This window comes from Anopheles moucheti, chromosome 3 (genome assembly GCF_943734755.1).
Source record: "Anopheles moucheti chromosome 3, idAnoMoucSN_F20_07, whole genome shotgun sequence".
In the NCBI taxonomy this organism is placed as follows: Eukaryota; Metazoa; Arthropoda; class Insecta; order Diptera; family Culicidae; genus Anopheles; species Anopheles moucheti.
In genome coordinates, this window is record NC_069141.1 from 91,858,178 (window position 1) to 91,874,774 (window position 16,597).

Consider the following 16,597-nt stretch of genomic DNA (forward strand, 5'->3'; position numbering starts at 1 on the left):
GTTTTGTTTTATGAATGTGTGTGTTTGTGTGCGTTATCTGCAAGAGGAGGGTGTGTAAAGGCGTGTAATGGTTACAAGGCCATAAAAGCGACTGAATACTATAGGGTGGTAAATTTGGCTGGGAGTGGGTGGTTCGTTTGTCTTTTTTTGGTTGGTTTTTTGGGGCCATGTAGCAATTTGCCTTTTAGCAATGAAAAGGCATGTTTTTTATGTTGGCAGGAGCTTTTCTGTGGAAACCGTTGTCAGCAAATGGGTTGAAATTTACGACAAATTATTTCAGTATGGTTTAATTTGCATTTAAAAATCTTAATTTATGAGTGTCTGCAATCTGTTTGAAGGCATGGCTGTAAAATTATTTCGTTAATTATATTGCTGCAGACAACCGCATCAATATTTGTATTATATGATGGAAATATGTTGGTTAAAATATATTTTTTTTGTCAATGCACACATTCCAGGGATAAATTTTAGACAATAATAACTAAGAATCAGTTTGTAATGACACTAATTGTTGGACACAGTTTATCGCACTTTACTGTAAGCTTTTGAATAGGAAAAAATTAAGCACTCAACGGAACTCACTTAGAAACAATGCCCGAACTTAAGATCGAAAACAGAACAGAATCACTGAAGCACTCACAGGAAAATAAACTCGCGTGATTCTTTTAGACCCTACGGTGGTCGGTGTTCTACCGTGGAACCGTTCCGAAGGAAGGATTAATCGCAACTGGATCGCGCGAGATGTCCGTTCGGCATAGAAAAGGGCCGTCCGTCGAAACGGGTATGGGTTCGGCAAATACAACAAGAAACCAGCGCACTCTTAAACCACCCGATCCCAACCCAGAACATACCAAGCGTGACGTAGGTATATTATTTCTATTTATTTAGGTATTTATTATTTCTGCCTTCTGTGCGCGCCTCTTTCTTAAGCACCCTCGAGGTCTTGTCTCCTTTTTTGTTTTCGTTTCTGTTCGCGAGCACCCAGGCAAAAGAAGTAAAAGGCATCCGTCCGTTTAAGGATGTACCACCTGCTGCTTGCTTTGTGTGTGGCGTTTCGTGGAAATTACCGCGTGCTGATAGTAATCGAATGATGGTGGCATCTCTTTTTCTGTTCCCCTTCCGGGCGGGAACCGTTTTTACCGTTTTCGCTTACATGCGCTCTTTTGATGTGGCGAAAGGGAGGTGTTTTTATTGCTTACTACGCTAAATTAATTTACCTCGACCCTGGTACATGGGGGCAACAAGGGGGGATTTGTGTCCGTTTAAGAAAAAGAGCTCTCGGTTCAAGGAACGGTAAGGTGTTGCAGTGCGAACGGCCATTCAAAGGGGCATTTCGGATGAGAGAAAGTATGAAGAAGAGTTTTTTTACTACGGCACGAACAATAGCTTGAGCTAGCTGGCTTTTCCAAGCTTAGTTAGACTGGTTGTAAAGCTTCATGCCATTCATAGCAAGAAGCAAAAGGCTGATTTTAGATTACACTCAAATGGTTCACGATCACGCTAGTAAAAGATGCGAAGCAACAATTATCAGCAAACGAATCACCGTTTCCCGTTCAACTTTGCCAATCACAATCAAAAGCGAATGTCCGTTTACATTATTTCAACAAAAGCGGCCCCGCCCAACACCTCTGAGGTGGCCATTGTGCGTGCATTAGGGCGCTATTGTGTTTGCTTAATTTTTGCGTTGCTGATTATAGGTGCGATGTTCGCATTTGCACGCTTTTCGGGAAAGTACGCAGCCAATTTGTATGGCTGCCATCTGCGGTTACGGTACCTCATCACCGAGCTGTAATAGCGAACTGCCGGACGATTCCCGACGACGCACGCTGTCCAGCTTCAATATTCCCGAGGGTTTCTTGCGGATACGTTTCGGTGCACTGGTATCACCCATCGCTTAGGTCACGTTACGGAGCACGCACTCAAATCTCAACACACAAAATTCCTATTCTGATCTCAGGCACGGGCGATAAACCACGTTAACTGTCACACGTTCGAATCCGGAATGAAGCCACGCTCGGCAACGACTGATAGCTGTGCTGATTCCCGGTACACAGGTGTTGCTCCCAAAATGCTAAGCATGGCGAGTTACACATACGAATGCAAAAATAAAAAAGTACTCCCCGCTGCCGTCTAACTCTACCTACCCTTGAACACCACAGAGGTTCGTACAATAAATATTTACAATTCATGTCTCTGAATCAGACACGGGTGGCACCTGTGAGCGAGCGTGGCCGCGTGTACCCGTCGTTTCACCAAACATCGCCATCGTCATCATCCAAACCACACCTCGCGGTGCCCAGTTAGCTCACGGCGCCTCGTTGCCTACTTTGTTCGGTTTGCTAGGGGAGCTACGGTTGGTTGTCACCGCCACCGGTTGCTTCGATGTGATGTGACGACCCTGTACGCCCTGCGTGTAATTGCACGTAGGCAGCCTAGGACGAGCTGACGAACTGACGAGCTGTCAAATGAAATGGCTTCAAACTCGAAATCCAAAGCGACTACAAATTGGACCCTCCCTGGAGACCGGCTGCAAGCACGGCCCCGTCCGTACGGGTCGGGTCGTTCAAAAGGTGTGCGAATGCCCACCCGCGGTGTAAAGAGAGTGCTTTCAGCTGCTCCTGAAATTATACCTTCCGCATGCGACAGCCGAGGGTGTGCATGCAGCCAGTTTCATACCATGGGTAACTGGGCGTCTCCATCTGGTAGAAAGGGGAGTGCGAAAACATGTTTTTATTCAAGCGTAGGAGTGGATTTGCAACTTGCTCCACTTGCAAGATACGTTAAAAGCTCCACCACGGCGAGCTACCCTACCCAAACCCGGTGGTGAGCGAGCAGTTAATTTCGTTCAAGCACGAGGCCATCCCAGCCAATCAAGTCGTTTTGCAGGACATTGATAGATTACCCTCTTGTGAGGCCATGGTACACTGTACCTAGTCGATACCGAACTGCGGACCCTCGGGGGGTAACCGTTCGCTCCGGTCGGTGTGAATTCATCGTTCAACAACTGGCCACTCGTGCGTTCCGTGGCAACCGTTCAGCACATTTTTGCGTCACATTTTATCATCAAGCAAGTATAAAGCTGTATGCGGTCCGTGCCGGTGGCAAAATTTATGATGTGTGACTGCATGCAAAAGTTGCTCCGGGGAGAATTTTCGCACCCAAGCACAGATTGGATTACAATGAATTGATTGAGGTGTGCAGACGAACAGACGTTCGAGCGGAGAAGCGACACGAAGGAAGATAAACGGGTTTTTACGTCCTTGATCGAATGTGTTGCAAAATCAATTGGCAGCAAGGAAGGGAAAATGGAACAATAGATAGGATTTAACTTTTTCCTTATGGCTTACCGTTCGCAGGGCTACAAAGCAGTGGGAAAACCTTGGTAATCCTTAAGAATGATAGAACCGGTAGGAGACAACAACTCAAACGCAAAACCGTCTTTTCCCCACTCGGTGCACGTTGAAAGGGCTGCTGATTGTTGTTGTTGGCTGTTACATCGCATTACTTACCTATAAATAAAAACGAAAGCCAACCAGGCTTGTCGTAGGTAAAGCGGCTGGGAACACTTTTTCCTTACCACCTAAAAGTCATCATTCATTGCGACTCCTTCCATTAGGGTGAAAGAAATAGCTTTTCGATGCTGCCCTATGCTAGATACCGGTGAAGTTGCTTGGAAGTTTTATAAAAATGGTTAGCAAGAGCGAGCAAGGAGCAGCAGAAAGATGAAACAAAACAATAAAAAAAAGAAAAAGCCTACAAAAAGGCAGATCATTTCCTGTAGTCTAACCCCGATGGAAAGATGTTGGCCATCAATCATGTCACGAGAGACACATTGGACTCTTGATGGCCTCTTCAAACAGCGAAAGCCAGGTCGCGTAGCATGGTAATATCGCTGGAAGGAAAGAACGCTGGGAAAGACTATAGCGACTATCCATCCATCCCACATCCAGAAGAACGTACCTTTACGACGTCTGCTTATCATAATGGTCGACCGAAGCCATTAGTGAGGCTCATTAAAATATAGAAAAATCCTACGATAATACGGGTATGAAGTGATATATATTCACCGGCGAATGGAATTTTTCAGAAAGCGGTACGCCACTATGGGAAGACAGGGATGAGTTCAAATGAGTGCAGGTGGTTTTTCTTTTCTTCACAGGGAAAATGTTTAATATTATAATTTTTATTCTCTACTATCTGTACCATAAACTCTCTCCACCAACGTTGAAGCTTATAAGCGAACGCGTTGGGGACTGTGGGAAAATGATGGAAAATTAAACTACTTATAAGCTAGACGGTGTGGAGGAGCAAAAAAAACCGCACACAGAAGCACACACGTTCTTCAAGAGTTATGAATAAAGGAATAATGGATCACCTTCAAAGCTTCTTCCATGCGTGAACACTATGTCGTCCCACCGCGAGATGGAAGCATCAAGATACGAATGCGTTTTGCAAATCTCTGCCATTAATAGTAACAATTTTGTTCGGCCAGTTCAGTCTTCAGGAGTACGACGTTTAATACGCTAATTTATAGATAACAGAGAGATAAAGTGTGTGTGAGAGAGAGAGAGTAAAGTCGTTCGTTACGAAGGGAAATCATTCCTTAAAGCATGGGATGGGATGAATAGTTTGCTGAAGTTGATACGCTCATCAGTTACGCCTCCAATCCTAGCGCCAGTGAGGCCATGATGATGAAGTTTCCATGTAACTAGCGAGTTCGTTAGTTTTACTTTTGGGGTTTGTCACGCAACAACAGAGGATAGTCTGATCTAACGCTAAGCTGCCACTTCATTATCGGTCTGAGCACAATGAGCCACAGTTCCTCTATTTGTCGATCGTCTTATGATCTAGAATTTGCGCTAGGGGATACATCTAAGGGTGGAATGTAACGGAGCTCGCTGTTGCGGTTTGCTGAATGCTGTCTCCTAATCATAGTAAGGATTACCGTTTGGTGTGGCGATGGTTGTTGTCTGTCTGCTTACGGTCTAGTGGAGAAGCGCCTTTATCGTTCCCTAAGAGTAAGCTACCATTTCTACCCTACCCATCGCGTATTATCATCTAGAGGCATGCTACACGAATATGGGAATGTGTTTTTTTCTTTCTTTCCTTTCTGCGCGCGTCCAGTGTTTTGGTGGGAGAAAATGCAGAGCAGCGTTCATGCACCACGGCAGAACGGTTCCGTTTCTCCCAAATACCGTTTTTCGTGCTGGCTAAAATCTCGCTTTCATGGCGTGGCGTGTGAGAATGGGAGTGTGTGTTCACGTGTATGTATAGCTCGGTACGAGTAGGGTCGTGAGGTTCCTCGCGCGGGTTTAGCGTACCCAGTCTAAGGCCGGAAGGAACAGTCCCTAGTCGTCCACATCGCTGGCATCGCTCGCCGACGGTGAGGCCGCAGTGGTGGTCAAACGGACAGGTGGTTGTTCGCTGCCACCGCCACCACCGACACCCCACCATCGTTGACCACCGCCCGCCGCCAGCGGTGGCCAGCGGCGCCGGGGCTAGAAGGTCGTCACTTTGCCAAGCTTCAAACCGAGCAGCTTCTTGCGCTTCTTGACGCTCAGCTTGCTCCAAAGGTTGCTAGTGCCCTCGACCAGCAGATACTCGTCGCACAAATCTACACCAGCACCGGCCGAATGTTCCTTCGCCAGCAGATCCACCATATCGACATCCGACTTCTGGTTGCGCTCGGAACGTGAATCGCCCGAGACGAAGCCCGACTCGGGTCGCGATAGAGACTGTGCCTGGTTGGTCCACTGTAGCGTGTGGAACCAGCGGGCCACCTTTGCCGTCGATGAAAGCTGCGAACGAAAGGAAGGAAAAGAGTAGAAAATGAACTCATTAAAGCAAAGAAACCGAACGGATCGCAACAGATTTATGGGTCGTTCGTATAAATTGCGCCAGTTTCCGATGTTAGAGAAGTGGACACGAACTGTAATTGAAGAAAGAAGCCCCAAGCCGTTTTTGTGCACGCTTTTCTCCTCCTTCCTGGTGCTAATGAATGGTTTTCAATTTTCCCTGCCAATCGATTCCGATCCCGATTGCCGCCATCTCGGCACGGATGTTTACAAACCAACACGCCCGATACGCCCGACCCGAAAGATAACAGACCCGGCGAAATGTTGCTCTCGAAAAGCCAAATCAACATCGTAGACCGTTTTCTTGTGGGGCAGGTTTGTTTTTTTTGTTAAATTAACTTTGAACCTTTATTTGCTAATCATCGTTACCATCACCATTATGTGTCATCATGCGAGTTCAATTTGAAATTGTTGCTAATATTTACAGTACTTCTTGCAGTGTTGTTCTTTTTTTGCTGTCAGCGTCCGTACGCTTCCGACTTCCGATGTCGCTGTGCCACACGGAAGATTCTAGCATGGATGGGCCCTCCTCCGAATCGGAGCTGCCTTCTAGTGGGGGGTCGAAAGTGTCGACATAATTACACGCTATTAGATTACAAAACCGACTAGAGAGAGAGAGAGAGAGAGCAAGTATTTTAACGAGAATTTGTGGTCCGCAGAGCTGAGGAAGGTTTGCTGCCGTTGCTAGTGCTAGCCTCAGCACTCTACTTGGTGGTGTGACGAGCCCACTGGGTGCGTTGAACCTGGCTCATGATCTGGCTGCGGTTGGGCACCTTCTCGCTGGTGCTGCGTGTGATGAAGCTGGGCGTTGCCGGTAGCTTCCTCGTGACGGTGGTACCGCTCTCGTCCGTTACCTTAAGCGTGACCAGGCTCGGAATGGATGTCTTGCTGCGTGATGTGTCCTTCAGTATAGAAACGTTCCGGGTGCTACCCTCCTGACTTGCCGTGCCGCTAGTGCCCGAACTGCCGCTAGCCCCGGTCGGAAGCTCCGAAAAGGAGGCCGACTTCCGGCTTGGTCCAACCGCCGGAATGTCTAACTGTTGCTGCTGCAACTGACCGGTGGTGGAACCCATCTGCTCGTTTGTATTAATCGGTACCACCACCTTCACCTTGCCGTCTGGATCGATTGTGGTGAGTGTGCCGACCTGGGACAGTGGCTTGATGAATGGGCTCGACCCTTCGTCATCCATTCGGAGTGATTCCATGCCCTTCTCCAGGCTGCGGGCCAACCGAAGCTCATCGAACAGGGTGGACGTGGAGGACGCATACGAGGGGCGGTTCGAGCGCTGACCAGTGTCAGCTAGAAATCCGCCACCAGCTCCCCCGCCGATGAACCTTCCCGATCCGGAAGAAGTTGCCGTTGGTGAGTTCTTGCTCGAACTATCTGCGGACGGTGGTTTACTCGACGAGCCTCCCAAACCAGTCCCGTAAGCGGCCGCATTTGGGTTGGTAAACATAAAGTTTGGCATGCCTGTTGCGGCTACTGCGCCCGGGGATACACCGGTCGTGGCGATGCTGGTCGGAATGGCACCGGGATAGAACGCACCAGGGAAGGCACCGCCCGACAGCTGTGTCAGTAGCGTTTGGTTCAGCTTGTACAGTTCCTGCTGGGCGGTTAGTGGGTTGGTGGGTGCGGTAGGACCGGTTCCAGCGACCAAGCCAGCAAGCGACTGCAGTTTGTGCAGTTGCTGCAGGGCAGGCGTGAAGTTCAGGCCTGCTGCACCGAGGTTGAGCAGTTCAGTTAATTGTTGTTGCTGTTGTTGTTGTTGCTGCTGCTGCTGTTGCTGTTGCTGTTGTTGCTGCTGCAAGAAGGAAAACTGGAGAGGAAACAGGCAACTATGAGTGCTAGAAGACGATAGTGAATGGGTAAAGGGAGTTGTGACGTCTTGCGTGTCCCTAAAGGGCACAGAGGAAGCGTTTAAAACTTACCTTGGATAGTTTCCCATTTCTGCCGGATTGCGAGGCGTACGGTGGTCACTTTTGAGCATCGTGTTAGCTTGCAGGCTATATTATCAGCAGCGATCAATCAGTTATAACACACACAAACACATCAACAACAACACTCAGTAGATCGAAACACAAGCAAGCACGAGTGCTGTTAGTCGCTCGCGTTTGAAGATTGCATAACTTTAGGCGCTTTTGGACGGTTTTCCCCGTTTTCTCAGGTGATCGAAAATCAACAAACGCCAGTTGTCGAGAGAAAATATATTACCCGAAACAGAACGGAAAGGGGATTAGTACGGCAAGATCGATTATTTTTCTATGCTTCTTAGCGTTTTGCGCTTTTTTTCTGGTGTAACGAGATGAATGTTTTTCGTGACCCAATCATTCGCCGCTGACCGGAAAACGGGGGATTGGAGAGGGCGTAAAACTACACAAACAAGACAAACAAGCCGGCGGCCATCGCGACGGTATTCCAACGTGAAAAGTGTTGGGCGGCAAATTAGAAGACAACAACACCAACAGAGCACACACACAACCACTCAGGAATAGGGCGGCATAAAGGCGAACGAGCACGAGATAAACTTTACTTCCCTGTTCGGAAGGAACTTTGGCGGTCTTGGAGAAGAAGAAGAAGAGAAAGGAAACGTACCTGAGGTGCGATACCGATGGCAGTAGCCGACAGTCCCGGTCGGTCCGGTTCGTGATAGCCACCGAGGGATGCAATGTGCTCTAATAGCTCACGATTCTGCTGCAGCAGCTGCTGGATACGTGCCTGGAGTAGAAGACAACCCGAAAGAAACGGTTGGTTACGGAACGGTTGAATTTGCTGAGCACAAATTATCGTAATTTACTTCACACCGCGCCGCCGTCCACTTACCTGAGCCTCCATGCGGGCGTTTGTTTCCGAGATTAGCTGTTCACGGACGAGCATCAACTGGGCGAGCACTTGGCGCGTCTGTTGCTGCTGCTGATCGAGCTGGTCCCGCAGGTTCGTCATTTCGCGCGATGCCGACAGCGGGGAGGATTTGGCCAACGATGATGATCCTACCTCGGGCGGTTCCTTTTCCTGCCGATGAAGCGTAACAGAAACGTTAACGGGGTAGATTAGAGCGCGCGCGGTGCATTAGGGAGAAACTCGCTAGAATCTCACTCCCCGTGGACGTGATACACCGGCGGAACGTGTCGAATGTGGAAGCCATGTTTGGAGCCATCGTTACTGCAGTGTATATGGAAAGGTTAAACGATGAAGCAAGTGCCGGCAAGCACAGTTCCGGCAGTGATTTCGCATTAACTGCTAACAGGTTGACTGTACGATGGCGGCATACGCCTTACCGTACTGGAGTGGCGTATTGCGAGAAACCAATAATCTAATCAACGATTCGATTTAAATTTAACGTTGTCAATGGTGTTCAATGGCACGCTTGACAAAGGCCTGGAAAAGGTTTCGTTGCCTAGCAGAGACACTTTGAAGGCATCGACTACAGGGTTTTCCTCCCATTGCAATGTAAACCGTATGATGATATCGTTCACAATTGGAAAATAGAGAAGGATGCGTTCTTCGAAATTGGCTCATTGAAATTGTTGTTGACATTCGGATTTACTGATCAACATTTAACAGTTTATGATGTTTCTCCCCAATGCTTCATGCAGTATAATTGCTTCAAATCAAACATGAACCATTGCAAAAATCTGAAATCATATAATTTATGGTAAAAAACAAGACAGTTTAATCGTAATGTCATGCTCAAAGCGTTACAAGTTGTTGATGTTGTACACCCTCATTACTGTCGTACGTCAAATTTGGCAAGATAAAAGACACGACTGCGAAGAGATATCATGTGAAAGTGGAGAACCCTGCATGGTGTGGCCCATTTTCGGAAGGAAGCTGGATAGGTAAACCGGAAGATCAGAACGTTCGCTTGGGTGGTGGATGGAGGTTTTAACATTCGTTTAAATTTCCACCGTAGCACATCATCGATCCCCCTGAAGTGTCCTTTTGTTCCAAAAAGTTCTCTCAAAAACATCACCCTCTTCAAGTTCACCAACCCCTCCCCACTTCCGACTTTCCGTTCACAACAATCTGTTGTGAAAAAGGTTTTATTTATGGTGGTTCGTAACCAACATCCCCACGCACCACTCAGCCCGTTCCACTTTCTTGACGCTTGTTTTAAGATTAAATACAAGGTGCCATCACTTTACTCCTCGTTTGGGGACAAACTCGCTCACTCTCTCTCTCGTTCGCTTTTCCCTAGCAACTCCATCTGCTTTGGCAAAGCGTCCAGAATCTCTAAATATTGCCGCGTATCCTCGCGCTCGGGATGGGAGCTATACGCTCCCATAAGCAATTAAAATTCTCCCTACGCCCCGTCGGTTACCGGGTTCTTCGCCCATTCCACTCCCAATCTGCCGACCGACCACACGAAGCTGTGTGCGCAAAGTTACCCATGGTCCCATTTCTATGGAGAACCGTAAAAGGCGTCCTTTCTAAGCTAAATTTTATTATGGGACACCCTGGAGAAGAGCAACCGAAAAAAATAACACAAAGAAAAGAAACACCAGCACTCCAAACTTTTGTCGTGCCAAACTGTCAACGAGCGGGGACCGTCCCCAGTGGTGGAAGGCACCAAAGCGAGGTGCGGTGCGCATTAGCACTGGGAAATCTAATTATCTTCCGACGAGCGGGCAAATGTAAATACATAAGCATATCGTGCATGAGTGTATCCGCTTTTGAGGGCTAGACCAATGTGGGACACGGCGTCGGGTAGGGGTTTTTGACGTTTACGGAAGGAATTTCCTACCAGTTTTCCTCCACAGACTGGTTCGAACGGAACGGACACGTGCGTATGTGTACGGATGCGAGCTAGTGTCAAGTGAGGTGCAAAATGATATTTTGAGAAAATGTCCCATTCCTCGGTACGGTGGAAACGTAAAAGGTAGCCATTCTGGATCATGAAAGTTCTTCGAGCGCGTCCCAGGAAAAAAAAGTACAAACTAATGCAAAACACCGGAATAGGTTGAAACGCGGGGAACCGTGCATCGTTTCTTTTTGTTTTAAACTTTCACCAGATGATGGTCCGCAAACAGAACGTCAGCCATGCAAACATCGTGCATCATCGATGCGTGAAATTGTATTACGAACAATTTTCAACCATCTTTTTTCCCTTACGTTTTGGTTGTGTTAGTTTTGCTACTGGAGAGGAAGGAAGGATAGGTTTTGTTAATCTGGCTAATATCGAACCCGCCGCTGGTTGTGGACTAAAAACAAATAGCATTTCGGGGGCGGAAGTGATGATCTCCCACCCCATCAGCTTCCGTTTCGGGGACCACCCGTACTGAAGTGCTGGATCTCAACTGGATCCTTCAGCACACAGCGGCGAGGGATCGATTCATCAATCAACTTTTCATGAAACGATTAATGATGTTTGCATTCCATTTCAATCAGCTCAATTTTAAATGGTCTGCAGACTTTGGGCGTGGATTGATTATGCTTTTAATACATAACAAAAACACTTCCTGGAAGAGGGTTTTAATTTTTAAATAATTCGCAATACTCTCTAGTGCTCATTCTGAATTAGTTTTAATTATAGCAAATTATTAATCGTATTTAAAATCGAATTTTCGAAAGAAAATGTGTTGCTTCTTAATAAGTAGAGATAAATGAAGTGAAAGAATGGAGGATTTAATCTCTTCAAAATTCGTTCAATAGCGAGGATTTGCCTGAGATAATTTTTTTTAAATTACAGAAAGATGATTGAATCATAAATATATGCATTTGAACATTTGCACATTGCTTTTCCCAGTGTATTTAAATTCAATCATCGTGGTGGCTCTCCCCTCTGTCGCTAAGCATTACCTTCAACAAGAAGGTGGTCTTCCTGGGTTTCCTTGCAAAGCAATTAGAAAATCTCTTCTGAAGGTAAAAGTATCTATCGGCACTTTACGATGGACTGCACATTCCGCATCATAGATCATACACTCGCACACACACAACTTACCTGTGCTGTGGACGATCGCTGCAGACTGGTACTGCTGGTGGCGGCTGGTGATGACGGTACCGGGGCCAACATCGCCAGATCCAAATGGTCCGGTCGAGTCAAACGGGGCGAATCGTGGTGTGTCGCTATCGCCGGATCTGAAATTAATCGATAATTTATTAGAACGCACCTCCATTCCAACCCGGTTGCCCTAGCGATAATGGTATTTATCGTGCACCGGTAGCGGGTGCGGATTATGGAAATCCTCTCGCCCCAACGACGGGACGAAGTACAAAACCGACAAGACGAATTGATTGCATTCCTCAGTGATTGAGGGATGATGATGGCGGTAGACGATGGCTTCCGACAATTGCACTTTGCAATGCATTCCTTTTCCTGCCTTGAAGGTACGGCAATCAATGCAAGAATTCGCTTTACCGATTAGATTTGGAAGTCGCTTTGAACTTTGTGCTTCGAGCGCAATCAGCTTCAGGGTAGATAGGAGCTATTTGAGGTATCTCCCAGTGACCCAGTGACGTCGAGACGCGGGCTACCGGTTGCAGAAATTGGGTAACTTCCAATTGGATCGGTTAACCCCGTAGTGTGGATATTCAAGTGCAATTCTTTTCTGTACGGAGGAACCGCACAGTTTTAATACAGTTCCCCGTTCTGACTGCGTTTGCTGCTTGGCCCTTGTGGTGGGGTGGACGAATTTCGAGCGTTAGAAGGCAGGGCAGGGCGACAACAAGAAACGAATGGTTATATTTAGATCATCATCACCGAACCACCAATCACCGCGTACTGGTCTGGTCCGTCCTAGCTTGCTATATCGGGGCCCTAAGCCCTGCTGGGAGATAGATTACACTGTCGAACGAGTTTGGACAGCTGGTTCAGTCGTTGACCATGTCCACCAATTTGGTGTCCCATCGGGAAGGAAAAGCAGCAGGCAAGCTCGTTCTTCTTACCGCAAACGTCACTGTCTGTCATGGTCAAAGTATTGGAGACGCGGATTACCACAACCGCGGGAGAGACGGTTGTAGAAGCTTCCTAATCCATGTCCTTCCTCCCCTCTGTCCCCTTCCCATCGCTTACTCATGTGCCGAGCAGCAGGTGTCCACCTTTTTGGAAGGGCGACATCGCCCCAAAGGGATAGACACGACGTAGAACGGCGTGCAACAATTTTGCTGACAGCCGATTGATCAAAGATGGCAAAGAATAGCTGCTGTGTACCGCTTTGGTGCCCGGTTGGCAAAAAAGAAATCACCGGCACTGCAAGTTGGTGGTGGCCTCAGTGCAGGAAGCACACGGCGAATGAAAATCTTTCTTCGACAGCACAACATGCAACTGTTGGGGATTGGAAATAAATTTGTGTGATTTTTTTTTGTCTGTGTCCGTCTGGCAGGAAGTATAGCTGCTAATGCCAATTGCCATTTAATAACAAAATCAACACACACACACACACACACACATCCGGCATTATATTTTCCCAACCGCCCGCCTGGGAAAACACATGCATGTCCAATCATTTCGCAAGTAGTAATATGGAAAGCTGTAATATTAAAGACCACCATCATCGATGCGCGTGTTGTTCGCTTTGTCTCGTCTATTCGCACATTAATCCTATCGCGCCACCGCGGGTACGGACTGGGTTTCCCCGTCCGTCGCTGCCCTTTTAAGCACGCTGATGGAAAATGGCAGCTTTTTTGTTGTTTGTTGCTTCTGCTCCATGCTGTCTGTCGTTTGCCGGTAACATCAATTTAATTTCCCCCTCCGGAGAAGCACAAAAAAACGCAGGAAAACTCACGCGTGCTAAAGTCGCAAATGAAAATGTAATCATCAAAAAAAAAAAAAAGAAACTCCCCCCTACGTTACCAGATCAGATTCAGATGGGTCCATGTGTGTAGGAAGAACAAAATGCTTCCCAAAAGCCTTTCATGCACACTCTTCTCGGCCACCGAACGCGGGTTGGTAGCTGATGGCCTGGTAGTAGCGTAAAAATTGTGAAAAGATACACTAATTAAAAACAACGCACCAGAAAGCCGGCGGGGGCCACAAGAAGAATGCCGAAATGACGGATGTCGGTGCGATCGGTTGGCGGGAAAGAAGAAAAACGATTCAATTTGCTCTCAAATGACATGTTGTTTATACATTCGGCTTCAAAGTTGCACGCCTCGGGCCAGTCTTTGCTCGCGCATCAATCGCATCGATTGATGTTGGCCGACCAGGGAGGGGGGAGGGAAAACACCACCACCAGGGATGGACACAGACCGGGGGGTATAATTGATGGGAAATCAAAGTCACGTTTTACTAAAAATGTTTCCAACAGTTCCAAAAGACGACAGGTGTAGGCAGAAATAGAGATCCACCCACTCGAAGACTCTGCCACCCACCGGGTGGTTTGGAGAATATTATCGATAAGCAAACAGAAGGAAAAATGTATTCATGCGCCACATAGAACGCCAATTGTGTCCGCTGGTTTCCATCGATCACGAGCATGCGATCTCGTGAACGGAAGCCGAACCTGTGACGATCCTCTACAGTCAATCACCATGGCCACGTGGCCCTGATTCGCCATGTTGACAGATCCCTTCCCCCCGTTTCCTGGTAGCTCGTCCGACCACATGTGGCCAGCATGTTTCATTTACATGTCCCCGATTGGATCCGACAGCCGGGGTGGTAGGTGGGTCGTGTAGTGGGTGTGGTGTAGCACGCAGTTCGGTCGTCCTCTCTGACGTCATTGAGCACCTTGAGCAGGACGGACGGCTTGGGATTACCGGAGAGAATGAGAGAGACCGCGAGAGAGGAATGTGGGAGTGGAAGGGTGGTGAAACTGATGCTTCCACGAGGACGCACTTTGCGCGAAACCTTTGGGATTGAAGCGAGTAATACGTGCAATGTGACGTTCATTTGACAGATAAAATTCGCCCACCGAGCATCGCACACGATCTTTGGGGACTTTTTAATTGAACGATTAGATGGATAGGAGTGTACGGGATAGAAGACATCGTCGACACGTATGCTGTGAACGCACACGATCGACGGATGGTCACACATTAAGGGCACAACAAGCCAAAAAAAAAGGCCCAAGTATTAGACTCGGTGATTGAGTGGTTTTTGGCCGATGAAGATTTTCTCTTGCCCGGCTTGTCGTTCCCCGTAGGTGTGCAGAAGGAATAAGAGGGAGACCACCGCTCGTATAAGCTGCTGTCCACTGTTTAATCAATCAACCATTAACGCCTCATCGACTTTGGCGCGTCCGGTTTGGCGGTTCCACAACAAGAATGGGAGGAAGAAAACCTTTCTCTACCGCCGTCTACGTCTTTATGCCATTAAATCATACGGTTCAGTTGATGCGTGGTACGGAACGTTTGATTTTTCACACAATTTTGAGTCTCTCTCTCTCTCTGTCCGACTCGAACTTCTTCGTCCAACGGCCGTTTCCGCTTAAACGTGTGCCACATACCCGTACCAGCGCCCTGGAAACGAAAGCAAATAAGAGTGTAAAAGAGCGGGCCGAGGATTGAACCACCGCGGAGCGCGCGCGCGCGCGTGATCGTCGTGTGCGAAGAGGTGATTTATTTGGGCAGCGTAACCGATCGAACCAGCAATTAATCACCAACGTAAACAATAATAATTCGGTTTTGTGAATTTTATTTTGATATTGTAAATCAGATCATTGGCCAATCTCATCGATCGTAACCATCGGGGTGTGAGAATTGGCTCGCAGTTCCGGCCAGTCGCACATCTGTTTGGAAAGTGATCGGGCCCCCGGAAAAGGAGGCAACCACCGTGGTGTGGGGGGAGAGGGGAAGAGGATTGTAAGAAAATAAACACAATCTGTTCCACTTTCGCGCGCTGGTGGCGAGGATGGGAATTACCCCGGACGGGTATTGCGAATGGGCGAGGTTTTTCTTTTATTTCGGTAGATTTTCCACAACCCGGAGGACCGAAAACAGAGCGGATGAGTGATAGTATGTGGCGTTTCGGTGAAGTTAGCTTAATGGTAACTTATTACTGCTGACGGTATTTTCTTTTTCTTCGTTGGTTTGTCCATCACATCGCTGCTACTACCGTACTCCTGGTAGTGGTGTACGTGACGGTTTATTTATTCAACAAACAACGAGGTAGTAGGAAACGAGACTCTCGTTTCAATCACACCCCGAAAGAAGCCATTTCCGCCCTTCATACACCGATCCGGCTCAGGCCCGATTCACGACTCGGTTGGACATGTAAGATCTTCCGTGTTTTCCGCACGGTAGCAGTAGCAAAACGTCCTGAAGGGGCTTTCAACGTGAAGCCAGAGCCACAAACGTTCTGGTTCAGCGAAGCAAGGATTCTTCTTTATTTGCGCAAAAGGAAAGCGGCTTCCGCCGGCACAAGGAGATATGCCGGTGCGATAATTCGCTCACGCTCACATGCCACGTCCACGTGCCGCTTGACGATGCGAGAATATTTTAAAAGCAAATGAAACCCACTCCTTGGCCGGATTGCCTTGTCCTTGGTGGTTTACCATTACGCCCGACACCAGGACTCTTCAGCACAAAGGCCTGTGGCAACATAATTATGTGAGCTTGTGTGAGTTCTTTACCTTCGCCGCAGCTTGTCTGAAGGTATAGATTTCAAACCTCCCATCATCAATTGGAACACGTAGCGCAAATGCTGCCAGTGCTCCTTCAACGATGCAGTAGCAGGCGCCTTGCCATAGACTTACATCGTTACGACTGTTCCATGTCTTCGCAAAATGGGAACTTCTCGCGCTGGGTCGGCATACCGACCACATTCTTCTCATATCCGGGCATTAGAGCGCGTTTCGCTGTGCGTGCG

The 16,597-nt window shown here is 47.9% G+C and overlaps 1 protein-coding gene across 4 annotated transcripts in view; it reads right to left on the reverse strand.

Moving 5' to 3' along the window:
- Positions 1-4,227: 4,227 nt before the first annotated feature.
- Positions 4,228-16,597, reverse strand: part of LOC128300567 (capon-like protein) — a 54,214-nt gene continuing 41,844 nt past the window's right edge. For 3 of the 4 annotated variants that reach the window (XM_053036678.1, XM_053036677.1, XM_053036679.1), the window contains 4 exons: positions 11,795-11,931; positions 8,677-8,865; positions 8,449-8,571; positions 6,168-7,672 (listed from right to left, as the gene is read on the reverse strand). In XM_053036678.1, the coding sequence (XP_052892638.1) occupies positions 6,560-7,672; positions 8,449-8,571; positions 8,677-8,865; positions 11,795-11,931 (1,562 nt within the window). In that variant the 3' untranslated portion in view covers positions 6,168-6,559. Of the gene's footprint in view, positions 5,799-6,167; positions 7,673-8,448; positions 8,572-8,676; positions 8,866-11,794; positions 11,932-16,597 lie in introns of those variants that run through there. The other variant, XM_053036680.1, reaches the window with a different exon arrangement.